This window comes from Gorilla gorilla, chromosome 16, assembly GCF_029281585.2.
Source record: "Gorilla gorilla gorilla isolate KB3781 chromosome 16, NHGRI_mGorGor1-v2.1_pri, whole genome shotgun sequence".
NCBI lineage: Eukaryota > Metazoa > Chordata > Mammalia > Primates > Hominidae > Gorilla > Gorilla gorilla.
In genome coordinates, this window is record NC_073240.2 from 85,481,340 (window position 1) to 85,500,112 (window position 18,773).

At 41.4% G+C, this 18,773-nt stretch overlaps 1 protein-coding gene across 5 annotated transcripts in view; it reads left to right on the forward strand.

The window, feature by feature from the left end:
- Positions 1 to 18,773, forward strand: part of ADAMTSL3 (ADAMTS like 3) — a 392,199-nt gene that overhangs the window by 311,730 nt on the left and 61,696 nt on the right. For all 5 annotated transcript variants that reach the window (XM_055362792.2, XM_055362793.2, XM_004056691.5 and 2 more), the window contains one exon: positions 11,088 to 11,241. In XM_055362792.2, coding sequence (XP_055218767.2) covers positions 11,088 to 11,241 — 154 coding nt within the window. The remainder of the gene's footprint in view (positions 1 to 11,087; positions 11,242 to 18,773) is intronic.

Sequence of the window (18,773 nt, forward strand, 5' to 3'; positions counted from 1 at the left end):
AGTTTGCAATGAGCTGAGATTGTGCCAACAGAGCAAGAATCCATCTCAAAAAAAGGACATATTCTACTAAAAGATAAAAATATATTTGTGCATCTATGCAAAAGAATCAAGTCACTTATTAGGGAAAGAAAATCAAACTGACGCTAGACTTCTCAACAATACCACTTCATACTAGAAAACAGTGGAGCCACATATTTCAGATACTGAAGGAAAGAAAGTATGAGCCAAAGATTTTATATCCTGCCAAACTGACTTACAAATTTAAAGGCCACAGGCAAATAGTTTTGAAGATGCAAGAACTCAATGTATATTGTTCCCATGAGCAATTCCTGAGGAATCCACCAGATGTCTATAGAAGAAACCATGAGAAGCTTTGGCATAAAGTTGCTGCTTTGTGAATGATAATTAATGGCACTGATTATGACATCTCCTCTCTCTGTGAGTTGTGGACATTCTCTGATGGCATGCTTACTTTAACTTAGCAGACACACAGTCACAGAAGACTTTGGTCCAGAAAAAAGGGTTTACAAACCATCCTTCCATTCAGGATGGGGAGAAAAAGTCAAATATGTATCATTAGAAATGTCTTCTGAGTAGCAATTGGCAGTTATTTAACCACTTTTATATGAACAAAAGTAACTCACATAGTAGTTTAATAAAAAGCTGACATTCATTTTTATTATGTGAGAAACTCCTAGATGATGTTTTGACTTGTTAAAAAAGTGATAATATGGTAATGGTAATTTAAAAATATTTATTCAAAAGCTTACAAAAAGCTTTTGTCTATACTGGAAAATAATAATAATTAGGGCTTTCTGTTAAACGATGTCACTAAAGGCATTTTTAAAAATTCCATTTTCCTCCTTTGAAACCCAACAAAAAAATGAAAGAGAAGGAACACTGTGTCTTCAATGAACAATGAAATGGCCACAATCCCAAACTATAAATTATGAAACACACCTGCCAAAGACCATAAAATCTGGACCAGAATGAGGGGGAAGGCTGCGAGCTGACAAATATTTCCTCAGGCGCCGAGCAGGATATAGATTTCCCTAGGAGTAAATGTGGCAGTCCTGAAAGGCCTGTTCTAGTTCTTTGATGACAGAGACTAGATCCTGGATCATGAAGTACCTCGGAAAAAAAACTCAGGATTTCCCTTGCAGAACCATGATGGGAGACAGAGCTGAGGGAGAAGGCATATTTTTATGCCTCCTTGCCAAGGAAGGCTGCCAGAGATGAAGTGGTATGAAGGAAGAGGGGGGACAGCAATTGCTGGATTATTACACAGTAAGCCAGTTATTTAAGAGGCTCTTTTATTTGTCTTATCAACTATTCAAATTCAAAAATCTGAAAGGAGATGTGGGTAGAGGAAGTAAGAGATTTGGTGACAGAATGTTGAAGACAACAAATGGATGTAAAGTCTCCTAGCTTGTTTCTCCCACCCGTGTTACTCACAAACAGCCAGCTGTATTCAAAGCACCAGCATAATATCTATGCACCAAAACTAGGGGGAAAAATCAAAAGGGAGGGAGGAAGTCATGGGATGGGGAATGGAGCATAAAGCAAGAGTCACATGGATAACATAACAAAGATTTTCCCCAGAGAAAAGTTGAGACAGATAGGTTTTATACTTCCAAGGAAGTTATAGTCTTGATGTCTAGGGAAAAAGTGGCTTTAAAGTGAGGTTTGAGTTCAAAAAAGAGACTATAAGACAACAGAAGGAGATGGAAAGACAACTGGAACAGTCAGGAAAAAAGAAAAATTTTTAAATGGCAGATACAAAAATAGCAAACACAAAACTTACATTACAAGCAACAACTTAAGAAAATAAAGGAAATGACTGGAAATAAAGAGAGATGGGATACAGACTGGAATAAGTCATATAAAATTATATGGAAAAGAACAAAGATGTAAAATTGGTTTTTAGTGGCCATAAGGGATATGGAAGACAGACAAAGGAGATCAAACATAAACACAATTGGTATTTGTTGAGAAGAACAAAACACATGGAATAGAAAAGTATTCAGAGACAAAATAAGGGGAATTAATTCCCTTTAATAAAAGCTTTTATCTGCAAGTCATAATAGCACAGCATGCGCCACTAAGCCTGTGTAAGATGCTGAACCTCATGGATAAAGCAAAACCCCCTTTGAACAGAAAGTCAACCAAGTAAACTAAAAATTCTCATCTTCATAGGAGCATTCAATGCAAGAGGACAATGGAGCAGGATCTACACAATTCTAAAGAAAAGCAAGCATGACTCAAGGATTTACTCTTCATCCTGTGTTCTTCATGTAGAGAGACAGCAGAGAGGCAGTCAGAGAATACTGTCTGATAAGCCCTTGAAAAAGCTGTAGGGCCAAGATGAGATACAGAGATGACTCAAAACAGAGAATCCAGGAATGCATAGATCCTGGTTAAAAAGGTGGGAGATGAGTAATGAATTCATTTGTGTAGGATTAAGACTAATCAACTAACAATTATATTATGGAACATAACAAATATCAGAAATCTTGACATTATCTAAATAATAAAATGAAAACTAATTGAAATTTGGAGAGATGAGGTAGATGATATAGTTTGTCTGTGTCCCCACCCAAATCTCATCTTGAATTGTAGCTCCCATAATTCCCATGTGTTGTGGGAGGGACCCAGTTGGAGATAATTGAATCATGGGGGCAGTTTCCCTCATACTGTTCTCATGGTGGTAAATGAGTCTCACGAGATCTGATGATTTTATAAGGGGTTTCCCTTTTCGCTTGGCTCTCATTCTCTCTTGCCTGCTGCCATGTAAGACGTCCCTTTGCCCTTCCTTTGTCTTCTGCCATGATTGTGAGGCTTCCCCAGCCACGTGGAACTGAGTCTATTAAACCTCTTTCCTTTATAACTTACCCAGTCTTGGGTATGTCTTTATTAACAACATGAGATTGGACTAATACAGTAGAGGAAATGTAAGTGTGCTTATTTCCTCATCCTTCTTAGTAGCAAGTCAATAAATACTCTGCTAAGTCAAATTGTCATTAAAAACAACTATCCAAATCTCTTGTTGGTTTATTTAATCTTCTTTATTAACTTTAGAGTGTTCTTTTGGGAATTAATCATCATTTAAAAAATATCAAACATTCAACAACTCTAATTTTACTTTAACGTCTTTTTTTCTAATATACCTAATAAAATTGCATTAAATTTTTAAGTTGAAATTGCATGTATACACACTGATTGTCACTATTCATGTTACTCTATATATGGCAGTTTGGGTGATTTTTTTAAACTTTCCTTTTTATACATTTGTATTTCTTGGATACTTGGTAATGAGTATTGTAAAATCAAAATCAGCCATGGCTGGCAAGATGGCCAAATAGGAACAGCTCTGGTCTGCAGCTCCCAGTGAGATCAACACAGAAGGCAGGTGATTTCTGTATGTCCAACAGAGGTACTGGCTCATCTCATTGGGACTGGTTAGACAGTGGTTGCAGCCCATGGAGGGCCAGCTGAAGCATGGTGGGGTGTCTCCTTACCTGGGAAATGCAAGAGGTCAGGGAACTCCCTCCCCTAGCCAAGGGAAGCCGTGAGGGACTGTGCTGTGAGGAATGGTGCACTCTAGCCCAGGTACTACACGTTTCCCATGGTCTTTACAACCCACAAACCAGGAGATTCCCGCGGGTGCCTACACCACCAGGGCCCACGGGTTTCAAGCATGAAACTGGACAGCCATTTGGGCAGACATCGAGCTAGCTGCAGGAGGTTTTTTTCATACCTCAGTGGTGCCTGTAACACCAGTGAGACAGAACCATTCACTCCCCTGGAAAGGGGGCTGAAGCCAGGGACCCAAGTGGTCTAGCTCAGCAGATCCCACCCCCACAGAGCCCAGCAAGCTAAGATCTACTGGCTTGAAATTCTCGCTGCCAGCACAGCAGTGCGAAGTTGACCTGGGATTTTCCAGCTTGGTGGGGGGAGGGGCGTCCACCATTACTGAGGCTTGAGTAGGCGGCTTTCCCCTCACAGTGTAAACAAAGCCTCTGGGAAGTTCAAACTGGGTGGAGCCCACCACAGCTTGGCAAAGCCACTGTAGCCAGACAGCTTCTCTAGATTCCTCCCTTCTGGGCAGGGCATCTCTGAAAGCAAGGCAGCAGCCACAGTCAGGGGCTTATAGATAAAACTCCCATCTCCCTGGAACAGAGTACCTGGGGGAAGGGGCAGCTGTGGGCGCAGCTTCAGCAGACTTAAATGTTCCTGCCTGCTGGCTCTGAAGAGAGCAGCAGATCTCCCAGCACAGTGCTCAAGCTCTGCTAAGGGATAGACTGCCTCCTCAAGTGGGTCCCTGACCCCTGCACCTCCTGATGGGGAGACACCTCTCAGTAGGGGCTGACAGACACTTCATACAGGAGAGTTCTGTCTGGCATCTGGCAGGTGCCCCTCTGGGACGAAGCTTCCAGAGGAAGGAACAGGCAGCAATCTTTGCTGTTCTGCAGCATCTGCTGGTGATACTCAGGCAAACCAGGCCTGGAGTGGACATCCAGCTCCTCTGCAGCAGAGGAGCCTGACTATTAGAAGGAAAATTAACAAACAGAGAGGAATAACATCAACATCAACAAAAAGGATGTCCACACAGAAACCCCAGAAACCCCACCTGAAGGTCTTCAAAAGACCATCAAAGACCAGAGGTAGATAAATTCACAAAGATGTGGAAAAACCAGCACAAAAAGGCTGAAAATTCCAAAAACCAGAATGCCTCTTCACCTGCAAAGGGTCACAACTCCTTGCCAGCAAGGGAGCAAAACTGGACAGAGAAGGAATTTGACGAATTGACAGAAGTAGGCTTCAGAAGGTCGGTAATAACAAACTCCTCCAAGTTAAAGGAGCATGTTCTAACCCAATGCAAGGAAGCTGAGAACCTTAAAAAAGGGTTAGAGGAATTGCTAACTAGAATAACCAGTTTAGAGAAGAACAAAAATGACCTAATGGAGCTGAAAAAAACAGCATGAGAACTTCATGAAGCATACACAAGTATCAATAGCCAAATTGCTCAAGCAGAACAAGGATATCAGAGATTGAAGATGAACTTAATGAAATAAGCGTGAAGAGAAGATTAGAGAAAAAAGAATGAAAAGGAAAAAACAAAGCCTCCCAGAAATATGGGACTATGTGAAAAGACCAAACCTACGTTTGTTTGGTGTACCTGAAAGTGAGGGGAGAATGGAACCAAGATGGAAAACACTTTTCAGGATATTATCAAGGAGAACTTCTCCAACGTAGCAAGAAAGGCCAACATTCAAATTCAGGAAATACAGAGAATACTACAAAGATACTCCTCTAGAAGAACAACCCCAAGACACATAATCGTCAGATTTACCATGGTTGAAATGAAGGAAAAAATGTTAAGGGCAGCCAGAGAGAAAGATTGGGTTACCCACAAAGGGAAGCCCATCAGACTAACAGTGGATCTCTTTGCAGAAACCCTACAAGCCAGAATAGAATGGGGCCAGTATTCAACATTCTTAAAGAAAAGAATTTTCAACCCAGAATTTCATATCCAGCCAACCTAAGCTTCATAAGTGAAGGAGAAATAAAATCCTTTACAGGCAAGCAAATGCTGAGAGATTTTGTCACCACCAGGCCTGCCTTACAAGAGCTCCTGAAGGAGGCACTAAACATGGAAAGGAACAACTGGTACCAGCCACTGCAAAAACGTACCAAATTGTAAAGACTGTCAATACTATGAAGAAACTGCATCAACTAACAGTCAAAATAACCAGCTAGCATCATCATGACAGGATTAAATTCACACATAACAATATTAACGTTAAATGTAAATGGGCTAAATGCCCCAATTAAAAGACACAGACTGGCAAATTGGATCAAGAGTTAAGACCCATAGGTGTGCTGTATTCAGGAGACCCATCTCATGTGCAAAGACACACATAAGCTCAAAATAAAGGGATGGAGGAATATTTACCAAGCAAATGGGAAGCAAAAAAAAAAAAAAAAAAAAGCAGGGGTTGCAATCCTAGTCTCTGATAAAACAGACTTTAAACCAACAAAGATCAAAAAAGACAAAGAAGGGTATTACATAATGGTAAAGAGATCAATGCAACAAGAAGAGCTAACTGTCCTAAATATACATGCACCCAATACAGGAGCACCCAGATTCATAAAGCAAGTTCTTAGAGACCTACAAAGAGACTTGGACTCCCACACAATAATAGTGGGACACTTTAACACCCTACTGTCAACATTAGACAGATCAACAGACAGAAAATTAACAAGGATATTCAGGACTTGAACTCGGCTCTGGACCAAGTGGACCTAATAGACATCTACAGAACTCTCCACCCCAAATCAACAGAATATAAATTCTTCTCAGCACCATATCGCACTTATTCTGAAATTGACCACATACTTGGAAGTAAAACACTCCTCAGCAGATACAAAAGAGTGGAAATTTTAACAAACAGTCTCTCAGACCACAGTGCAATCAAATTAGAACTCACGATTAAGACACTCACTCAAAACTGCACAACTACACGGAAACTGAAGAACCTGCTCCTGAATGACTACTGGGTGAATAACAAAATTAAGGCAGAAATAAATACATTATTTGAAAAGACACAACGTACCAGAATCTCTGGGACACAGCTAAAGCAGTGTTTAGAGAGAAATTTATAGCACTAAATGGCCATAGGAGAAAGCAGAAAAGTCTAAAATTGACACCCTAACATCACAATTAAAAGAACTAGAGAAGCAAGAGCAAACAAATTCAAAAGCTAGCAGAAGACAAGAAATAACTAAGATCAGAGCAGAACTGAGAGAGACAGAGACATGAAAAACTCTTCAAAAATATCAGTGAATCCCGGAGCTGGTTTTTTGAAAAGACTCGCAAAATACATAGACAGCTAGCCAGACTAATAAAGAAGAAAAGAGAACACAATCAAATAGACACAATAAAAAATGATAAAATCACCATTGATCCCACAGAAATACAAACTATCATCAGAGAATACTATAAACACCTCTACGCAAATAAGCTAGAAAATTTAGAAGAAATGGATAAATTCCTGGACACATACACCCTCCCAAGACTAAACCAGGAAGAAGTCAAATTCCTGAATAGACCAATAACAAGTTCTGTAATTGAGACAGTAATTAATAGCCTACCAACCACAAAAAGCCCAGGATCAGACAGATTCACAGCTGAATTCCACCAGAGGTACAAAGAGGAGCTTGGTACCATTCCTTCTGAAACTATTCCAAACAATAGAAAAAGAGGGACTCCTCCCTAACTCATTTTATGAGAAGAGCATCATCCTGATACCAAAACCTGGCAGAAACACAACAAAAAAAAAGAAAATTTCAGGCCAATATCCCTGATGAACATCAATGCGAAAATCTTCAATAAAAATACTGGCAAACTGAATCCAGCAGCACATCAAAAAGATTATCCACCACGATCAAGTCGGCTTCCTCCCTGGGATGCAAGGCTGGTTCAACATACGCAAATCAATAAACATAATCCATCACATAAACAGAACCAATGACAAAAACCACATGATTATCTCAATAGATGCAGAAAAGGCCTTTAATAAAATTCAACACCCCTTCATGCTAAAAACTCTGAATAAACTAGGTATTGATGCAATGTATCTCAAAATAATAAGAGCTATTTATGACAAACCCACAGCCAATATACTGAATGGGCAAAAGCTGGAAGCATTCCCTTTGAAAACTGGCACAGGACAAGGATGCCCTCTCTCACCACTCTTATTTAACATAGTATTGGAAATTCTGGCCAGGGCAACCAAGCAAGAGAAAGTAATAAATGGTATTCGAATAGGAAGAGAGGAAGTCAAATTGTCTCTGTTTGCAGATGACATAATTATATATTTAGAAAACCCCGTCCTCTTAGCCCAAAATCTCCTTATGCTGATAAGCAACTTCAGCAAAGTCTCAGGATATAAAATCAATGTGCAAAAATCACAAGCATTCCTATACACCAATAATAGACAAACAGAGAGCCAAATCATGAGTGAACTCCCATTCACAATTGCTACAAAGAGAATAAAGTACCTAGGAATACAGCTTACAAGGATGTGAAGGACCCCTTCAAGGAGAACTACATACAAACCACTGCTCAAGGAAATAAGAGAGGACACAAACAAATGGAAAAATATTCCATGTTCTTGGATAGGAAGAATCAATATTGTGAAAATGGCCATACTGCTGAAAGTAATTTATAGATTCAATGGTATCTCCATCAAGCTACCTTTGACTTTCTTCACAGAATTAGAAAAAACTACTTTAAATTCCATATGGAACCAAAAAAGAGCCTGTATAGCCAAGAAAATCCTAAGCAAAAAGAACAAAGCTGGAGGCATCATGCTACCTGACTTCAAACTATACTACAAGGCTACAGAAACCAAAACAGTATGGTACTGGTACCAAAACAGATATATAGACCAATGGAACAGAACAGAGGCCTCAGAAATCATGCCACACATCTACAACCATCTGATCTTTGACAAACGTGACAGAAACAAGCAATGGGGAAAAGATTCCCTATTTAATAAATGGTATTGGGATAACTGGCTATCCATATGCAGAAAACTGAAACTGGACCCCTTCCTTACACCTTATACAAAAATTAACTCAAGATGCATTGAAGACTTAAACATAAGACCTAAAACCATAAAAGCCCTATAAGAAAAACTAGGCAGTGCCATTCAGGACATAGGCATGGGCAAAGACTTCATGACTAAAATACCAAAAACAATGGCAACAAAAGCCAAAATTGACAAATGGGATCTAATTAAACTGAAGAGCTTCTGCACAGCAAAAGAAACTATCATCAGACTAACAGGCAACCTACAGAATGGGAGAAAAATTTTGCAATCTATCCATCTGTCAAAGGGCTAATATCCAGAATCTACAAGGAACTTAAACAAATTTACAAGAAAAAACCCCATCAAAAAGTGGGTGAAGGATATGAACAGATACTTCTCCAAAGGAGACATTTATGCGGCCAACAAACGTATGAAAAAAGCTCGTTAGAGAAATGCAAATCAAAACCACAATGAGATACCATCTCACACCAGTTAGAATGGCGATCATTAAAAAGCCAGGAAACAACAGATGCTGGAGAGGATATGGAGAAATAGGAATGCTTTTACACTGTTGGTGGGAGTGTAAATTAGTTCAACCATTGTGGAAGACAGTGTGGCAATTCCTCAAGGATCTAGAACCAGAAATACCATTTGATCCAGCAATCCCATAACTGGGTATATACCCAAAGGATTGGAAATCATTCTACTATGACACATGCACACATATGTTTATTGCAGCACTGTTCACAATAACAAAGACTTGGAACCAACCCAAATGCCCGTCAATAATAGACTGGATAAAGAAAATGTGGAACACCATGGAGTACTATGCAGCCACAAAAAAGGATGAGTTCATGTCCTTTGTCAGGACATGGATGAAACTGGAGACCATCATTCTCAGCAAACTAACACAGGAACAGAAAACCAAACACTGCATGTTCTCACTCTTAAGTGGGAGTTGAACAGTGAGAACACATGGACACAGGAAGGGGAACATCACACACTGGGGCCTGTCAGGGGGTCGGGGGCTAGGGGAGGGATAGCATTTGAAGAAATACCTAATGTAGATGACGGGTTCATGGGTGCAGCAAACCACCATGGCACATGTGGACCTATATAACAAACCTGCACATTCTACACATGTATCCCAGAACTTAAAGTATAATAATTTTAAAAAGGCCGGCCGTGGTTTCTCACACCTGTAATCCCAGCACTTTGGGAGGCCGAGGCAGGTGGATCACGAGGTCAGGAGTTTGTGACCAGCCTGGCCAAGATGGTAAAACCCCATCTCTACTAAAAATACAAAGAGTAGCAGGGTGCAATGGTGGGCGCCTGTAATCCCAGCTACTTGGGAGGCTGAGGCAGGAGAATCGCTTGAATCTGAGAGGCAGAGATTGCAGTGAGCTGAGATCATGCCCCTGCACTCTAGCCTGGGTGACAGAGCAAGAATCCATCTCAAAAAACAAACAAGCAAACAATGGACATGCCCATAGGCAGATGAATGGATAAAGAAAATATGGTACTGTATATACATACAATGAAATATTTTACAGCCTTAAAAATGTAGGAAACCCTGCCATTTGTTGCAAGATGGATGAACCTAGAGGACATTATGCTAAGTGAAATAAGCCAGTTAGGGAAAAACAAATGTTGCATGATTCCATTACATAAGGTATCTAAAATTGTCAAACTCATAGAAGCATAGAATACAATAGTGGTTTCCCCATACCGGGGGAATGGGGAAAATGGGGAGTTGTTAAATGGTTATAAAGTTTCAATTATACTAGCTGAATAAGTTCTAGAGATCTGCGGGAAGACATAGTGCCTATAGGCACAGTTAACAATAGATAGTGTGCAATTCAAAATTTATTAAGAAGGTAGATCTTATGTGAAGTGTTCTAGTCATAAATAAACAAAACAAAACAAACAGGCAACAAAAAACAAGAGGGAACTTCGGGAAGTGTTGGATATGTCTGTTACTCCAGTTGTGGTGATGGTATCATATGGTGTTTGCATTAAGCCCAAACCCATCACATTGTACACATTAGACGTGTAGTTCTTTGTACATCAATTATACCTCAATAAAACTATTAAAAGGGTCAAATTTTACAAATGAAAATAAAAAAGAATGGCTAAAAAATAAATTAGATATCAATTGCAATGCCAAAAAAATCCCACGATAATAAATTACTGGAAATTACTATCTCCAAAAGAAAGAGTGAGATGGAAGGAGGGAGAGGGCGGTAGAGAGGACGTGACTGAAGGAAAAAGAGAAAGAAAGAAAGGAAGAGAAGGGAGGGGAGGGAAGGGGAGGAGAGGAGGAAGAAACTCTCCATGACATAAAAGATGTTCAAGCCTAGGAAATGGCTTTCTTCTTGGCACATCCGTACTGAAAATTTCCTCTTGTTTCACCCTTGGAGACTTTGCTGTTGTTGGCTGGGTCTGCCTGCTCATGCTCCATTTGACTCTGTTGCACAACTCTCATTTCAGTGTTCTGTCAGTTGTGGTGTTGGAATCCAGAGAAGAAAGCAGGTGTGTCAAAGGCTGACAGCCAAAGGTCGGCGCGTCCCCCTCAGTGAGATGATGTGCAGGGATCTACCAGGGCTCCCTCTTGTAAGATCTTGCCAGATGCCTGAGTGCAGTGGTAAGTATGCAGTGTCCGCGCTTCACCAAGATATGCTGATTCTGTTCATTTTGTCCCGATGTCTTTATTTTCCATACGTCAACAGATTTCTAATCTGTGGGTAAGGCAACTCAAGCTGAACTCAGTGTTGTTTTCGGCAGCGATCAGTAGAACGTGGAAGACCAAGATACAGTTCTAAGAAAAGTCTGTTTTAAGAAATGTCCGCCCACTTAACAAATGCATCTTTTAGGCTTCCTCATTTGGATTTATGTCCTCTACTTTACCATAATTCCTTCTGCTTAGAGTTCAGGAGTGTTCCATGTAAAAGTTAAGCCAAAATACCTCCTGGTTCACTTTGCTAGGAATGCATTTGGACTTAATTAAAAGTAGAAGAGCTACATATTTTTAAGCATTCAAGTATTTTTTCTTGTGTATAATCTAAAATTGGCAAGGATAAAAACATGAAAGAACTTTGATTTAAAAATGGCAGTTTGTACACCTCAATTAATTATGAATAATGAGCTTACTATAAAGAGTTCATATTATGGCTTCATTATAGCCAAAGCTAATATGCATGTAGCATTCATCTGTATTTTCAGTGTACATGATAGAATATATTTTTACACATGAATATGTATGTTTCATATAAGAGTTATGTGGGCCGGGCGCAGTGGCTCACGCCTGTAATCCTAGCACTTTGAGAGACTGAGGTGGGTGGATCATGAGGTCAGGAGATCAAGACCATCCTGGCTAACACGGTTAAACCCCGTCTCTACTAAAAATACAAAAAATTAGCCAGGCGTGGTGGCACACTCCTGTAGTCCCAGCTACTTGAGAGGCTGAGGCAGGAGAATCACTTGAACCTGGGAGGCGGAGGTTGCAGTGAGCCGAGATCGCACCATTGCACTCCAGCCTGGGCGACAGAGTGTGAGACTCTGTCTCAAAAAAAAAAAAAAAAGAAAGAAAGAAAAAAAGAGTTATGTGTTAAAACATGTAAGCCGAGGGCGGCCATGACAGCAATTGAAAAGCAGGCAGCAGAGTGGTGGTGAGGAGGTTGGGAAGGGAGGTAGGGAACAGGCATAGTGGAAATAACAGGTTTGGAGTTCATTTACCACTTTTTCACTATCTTTAATTACTCACCTGTAAAATAACATTTATTATATCAGTTACCCTCCTGAACTTTTGGTAAGGAAAAAAATTAAAAATGAACTATTCTTATTTTAATGCTGCTTAGGAGAGGAAAACATATATATATATATATATATATATATGTCTTTTATATATATGTTATATATGTTTTATATATATGTTATATATCATAACAACACCTTTCCTGGAGAAACTCACAAAACAAAATAAGACAAATAATTAAGTTTTTTTTTAAGTAGTGACATTTATTAAGCAATTACTGTGTGGAGTTCTTTGCATGCATTATCTCATTTAGTCCTCTGAACAACACTGTGAGGCAGATACTATCTCCATTTGGAGATGAGAAACCCAAGACATAGAAAAGGCATGAGACTTGCCTAAGGCTCCCTGGCTGCCAGCTGAACTGCTTGACCACAAGTCTGTCTGATTCTTTAGCCCACATTTTTAGTTGCCTCTCTATGCTGATTCATGGACAACATTAACATTTTTTTCCTGAGGAACACATTTCCAAAATCTTGAGTCCAAAAACTTGAGATTCCAAGTTGTAAAGTCTCCTGGAATTCAGGAGTGTCTGTAGCATATGGCGTACTATCATGCTTCGTTCAAGTTGCCTCTCTATCTGATTTTTATTAATTGCGGATGGTTGCATAGCAGTGTGGCTAGACTGTAAAAACTGCCTTAGAGGAGAGTGAAATTAAAGTGATACTGGCAGCTTCCTCTAAAATAATAACAGAATAGCATGTGGAAATACATCGTGGTTATTAGGGCATCCAATGTGGTACAAGATGAAGTTATAAATTATTTTGGCATGCATTGAGGAGCAGAGAAAATTACAAGTTGTAGGGAGAAAGAAAAAACACAAGAAAAAAAGATAGTAATATTTTTTCTTTACTCCACCCCGCTCCTGCCTGCCAAACATGTAGGTCATGAAGGTAGACAAGAGACAGGAATGCATGCTCCCAGCACAGCCAACGCACCCTGAGTTGGGCCCCCACTTCAGCTATAGCCTCTCTTCACTCCATAATCTTTGATCACTAGCCCTTGCTTGCTGAAATTTAGGTTCTGCTTCTACACTTTCACACAGCATCCTCTTCACCACCATATGACAGAGCAAGAGATGAGGTTGGCATTCTCTTATCCTCTCTACACCGTTTCCCTGCTGTCTTCACACACCTAGCATGTAGATTGCCCCGTCTCATACCTTCAAAGGCACCGTGTGCAGACCCTACAAGACACTCTTCACCCTTCTTCAGGACACACCACCACCAGGACCATGATTTCTCTCCAACATTTCCTAACATCCAAGACAACCAATATCTGTGATGATGACCTTTCTAACACCTGATATCCCAATTTCCCAACCTCATCAATTCCACTGACCCCATCACCTTGGCATGGTAACCCCTTAGACTTCCTCACTACTTGGCACTCAGAATTAGCTTTTTGTTCTGCCTTGCCCTCAACTCACTCCTGCTTATTTAGTTAGTGCCTCACCATGACCTGTGGTTCTTCCATATCTCCTTATTATCCCCAGTTTCTGCTCTTGCACTAGCAACCTTAGCCGGCATTCCTTAGGTCTCCACTTAACCAACTCTATCGCCAAATCTTTATACCTTTCATTAACCTCCTGTACTGACCCCGGCTCAGCTTCAACCCTGGTATTACCTTTCAAGTGATTTGTTTGTTGGTGGGTTGGTTCCCTAGCCTGAGCCACTAGGATTTCCTAAAGAAAATAATATCACCATGCTAACTTGATATGTTTCATATTTATGCTATTTTAGAGGGGCAATAATGGCTTTGTGCCCTATTTTCTAAGAATGCCCTAGAAATTCACCATAGCAACTATTTCCTAACTACTGTACTGACCCATTTCTCTATCAATGAACTTGTCTTTCATTCCATTAGGAATATCAAGGCTAAAGTGACATAATGTCATGATTTTCCTCTCTGTTTCACCTCAAATCTACCCCCTCTTCTCCTTAGATTAGAAATGTATGATCTACTCCATCCATTATGGAAGGCGGTCCATAGACAACAAAATCAGGCCCAGTAGTGCTTTGAACTTTATTTTCTACCAAGGTTTCAATTCTAGAAAATGTGTCCTAATCGGTGCCTTGGGTTTAAGTAAAACCCATCCTCTTTGGAGGGGTAATTTTTCTTGGCTCTGACCATTTTAGTGTGCAGCAGGTGCAAGTCAGGTGGGAAAGATGTCTTCTGCTCCCCCTAGAGGCCAACAGCACACCCTATAGTCCAATGACACCCACCGCCTGCTTCTGCCCAAACAATCCCTGCACAGTCCCCTTGTTCAAATTCTTTCCGCCCCCATATCTAGTGACTGAAGTTCTTCCTGCTCCTGAAGGGTCAACACAAACCCTACCTTCCCCAGTAAGCTTTCTCAGTCGCACTTAATGTCTGAAGGGTGATATGACATTGTGGTTGAGCTAACTCACCTGAGTTCAAATCCTAGTTCTTCCAGTACCTCATCATGTGACACTGAGCAAGTTATTTAACCTATGTGGGTCTCAGTTTTCTCATCTGTAAAATGAGAATAGTCTTTATACCTACCTCACGGGACCGTTCTGAGAATCATGAATTAATACTTCGAATCAATGCCAGGCACACACTAAAAGCTCAAAAATATTGATTATTTTTAAGGTCTTTTTATCTCATTTCTGTTACAGATTTAACACAGGATAAAATGTAATAAGTAAGTTGTGTTGTATATTCTGGCCTATTAGGTATGAGCTTGTATGGGGTAGGTACACAGCACCTCTGGATGTTCTGTTTTGTCTTTTTCTATATAATCCCCCAACATGTTTATCAGAACGAATTGTATTCATGGACACTCTTTTTAAATATGTTAGATGTGGTTCATTCTCAAAGTGCTGTTAGAAATCTACCTATCTTGGTTTCCAATCAGGCATCTGAAGAAAAGAAGGAAACAGAAATATATAGTGTTTGATTTTAGATTTTTTAAATTATGGCTTTTAGGGTTCCTGAGCTTTGGTAAAGAAGAATTTTTATTTTTCCCCAAAGTACTGAGATCAGGATGGATTAGGGAAGAGGAACCCAGGCATGCCCTATTTTATTGAAATGTCAAGAAAAATATGCTTCAGCCCCTTCCCAGGGGTATCTCAAATCTACTCTCATCTCTCCCGCCTGTGGTCTCTCTCCTTGTACTGGCACACAGCCTGCGTCTTTTCTTTTTTTTTTTTTGAGATGGAGTCTCGCTCTCACCTAGGCTGGAGTGCAGTGGCACGATCTCAGCTCACTGCAAGCTCTGCCTCCCAGGTTCACGCCATTCTCCTGCCTCAGCCTCCCGAGTAGCTGGGACTACAGGCACCTGCTACCATGCCCGGCTAATTTTTTTGTATTTTTAGTAGAGACGGGGTTTCACCATGTTAGCCAGGATGGTCTTGATCTCCTGACCTTGTGATCCGCCCGCCTTGGCCTCCTAAAGTGCTGGGATTACAGGCGTGAGCCACTGCGCCTGGCCAGCCTGCGTCTTTAGTTCTCCAGCCTCCTACACACCTCTTGGACTTTACCATTAGAATATGGTCTCCCCTGCTCTAACTCCTCCTCTAGCTTTGCTAGTTCTGGCTGCTTCCAGTAACACCCATCCCTGCTTGTCATAGCTACAGTCGTAGAGACCCAGCCAGGCAGAGGCCTACCTCACCAGCAACCTCTTGGGCTGGCGGCACTTCCTGCAGGGTCCCAGGACATACGTGTTACTTTTTCTTTTACTCATTCATTGCCTTAATTCATTCAACAAACAGAAGGCAGTGGTCAGTGACACTGGGTGGGCAGAGGTCAGGAAGAAATTCACAGAGGAGGAACTCTTGAGCAGACTTCTGAATGACATGTCTGTTCATCGGGCCCACATGTGGGTGGATACAGAAGAATGTGAGGAAGGAGAGCAGTGTGGATAAAAGTAGGGGGTGTCAAATGGAGTGGTAAGTTTGGGGGAACTTCAGCAGATTCCATAGGACTAGAACATAGGTTCAAGAGAGAGCTTGCAAAGTTAGCTATAGAGACTCTTGAACTCCATGTGAAGGAGTTAAAATTGTATCCAAGAAGGAAGTGACTTGGTCAGGTTTTATTTTAGTTCATTTACTCTAAGAGCTATATAGATATATTGGGTAAATATGAGAGTAAGGCTGGGAGTCTAGTGAAGGGGATATGACAATATCTTGGTGAGAGAGCATGAGAGTAGAAGCAATGGGGATGAATTCTAATGATGTTTCACATGTGTCATCTAAATTCCCTATGCCTGATGAGAGTTGGGAGCTATAGGACAGAGACGGTGGTGGGTTTGTGAATATTGAACAGCTGGCTTTGGTAGTAGGGTGGTGAGTGGGGAGAGGTAGCTATCATTTGTTGTGGTCGCCTATTTCCATAGTGTAAATACTCCCATCGTAGCTGGTTTCCAGCTACCAATGTGACGTCATTGAATGCAGAGTTGGGAATAGTTGCTAGCAGTCTCACTGACTTGTGATTCAGGGAGAGGCAGGGCCAGCACACCACTGGACAGGAGGAAATCTAGATCAGTGGTCTACAGCCATTTTGGCACCAGGGACCAGTTTCATGGAAGACAGTTTTTCCACGGACCAGTCGTGGGGGATGGTTTCGGGATGATTCTAGCACATTACATGTATTGTGTACTTTCTTTATATTATTATTACATTGTAATGTGTAATGAAATAGTTATATAACTCACCATGATGTAGAATCAGTGAGAGTCCTGAGCTTGTTTTCCTGCAACTAGATGGTCCCATCTGGGGATGATGAGAGACAGTGACACATCATTAGGCATTAGATTCTCATAAGGAGCCCACAACCTAGATCCCTCACATGCACAGTTCACAATAGGGTTTGTGCTCCTATGAGAATCTAATGCCACCACTCATCTGACAGGAGGCGGAGTTCAGGCAGTAATGGCAGTGATGGGGAACGGCTGTAAATACAGATGAAGCTTCGCTCACTGGCCTTACTCACCTCCTGCTGTGAGGCCTGATTCCTAACAGGGGGTTCGGGGGTTGGGGACCCATGATCTAGATGATTCCCTGGTTTCTGGCTTGAGTAAATTGGCAGAAGTTGATGCCATTAACTTGGGGAATATAAGAAGAGGAGAATAATTGGGATGGGATAGGGTAGGAGGCATATAACGTGTTTAGATCAGGGGTCCCCAACCCCCAAGCCATGGACGGATACTGGTCCATAGCCTGTTGGGAACTGAGCTGCACAATAGGAGGTGAGCAACAGGCAAGCAGGCATTACCACCTGAGCTCTGCCTCCTGTCAGATCAGCAGCGGCATTAGCTTCTCATGGGAACACAAACCCTATTGTGAACTGCGCATGTGAGGGATCTAGGTTGCAGCTCCTTATGAAAATCTAATGCCTGATGATCTGAGGTGGAACAGTTTCATCCCAAAACCATCTAGCCCCCAGTCCCCACTCCCACAACTGGTTTGTGGAAAAACTGTTTTCCATGAAACCAGTACCTGGTGCCAGAAAGGTTGGGGACTGCTGGTTTAGGTTATGATCATTTAAACTTGAGGGACCTGAAGAGATTTCCAGTAAGAAGTGGATAATTAGGTCTGAAGTTCCAGAAAGAGATCTAGGCTAGACAGATAAACTTGAAGGCATTAACCTAGAGTTGTTAGTTAAAACTACAAAATCATCCAAGGAAAAGCATAGAGCAAGAGAGAAAGTGGCCATGCATTGGCACCTGAGGGGTAGAAACAGCCAGCTGGGTACTGGCAATGGTGGTCAGAAAGGACCAGGAAAAAAAAGGCAAAAAAAAAAAACTTAGGGAGGAGAGACTTCTTCATGAAATGAGTGATTAAAGTTACCATATGCCCTAAGACGGTCAAGTAAGAATACTGAAGAGAAGGCATTGAATTTGTCACTAGGGGGCCCTTGGTTGTCTCTTCCAAGTAACATTTAATGTGGTGTTGGGAGCAGAAGCCAGACTGAAATTGGTGGAAGAGTAACACAGAAGCAACCTGAATTTACTGTAGCTGGGCCTCCATGGGCCTCAGGGGCCTCCACTGCTCATTTCGGAATCCACCCACAGCATCCCTGGTGGCCTCCTCTCAGCCCGCTGTGTTCAGAGGAGCCTGAAGAGAATCCAGAGTATCTGCCCAGGTTCTTGGTACATCTTCAAATGAGCTTCTCAGATCTTTACTCCTATTGTGAGGAGTGGAAACCAGCACCAGCCCAGCAGCCATATTCAGGGCTGGTTCCTGAGAGGCCAGGGTTCCAGCAGGGTAATAGGAAGGTGTTGATGCTGTGTCATGGCCAGAGCAAATGCTGCCAAGACCATGGAGAAATATCCAGCCAGATGGCTTGGGGTAGAAACCTGGCATGGCACCAGGACTTGAAGCCATGCCAGGGATATGACT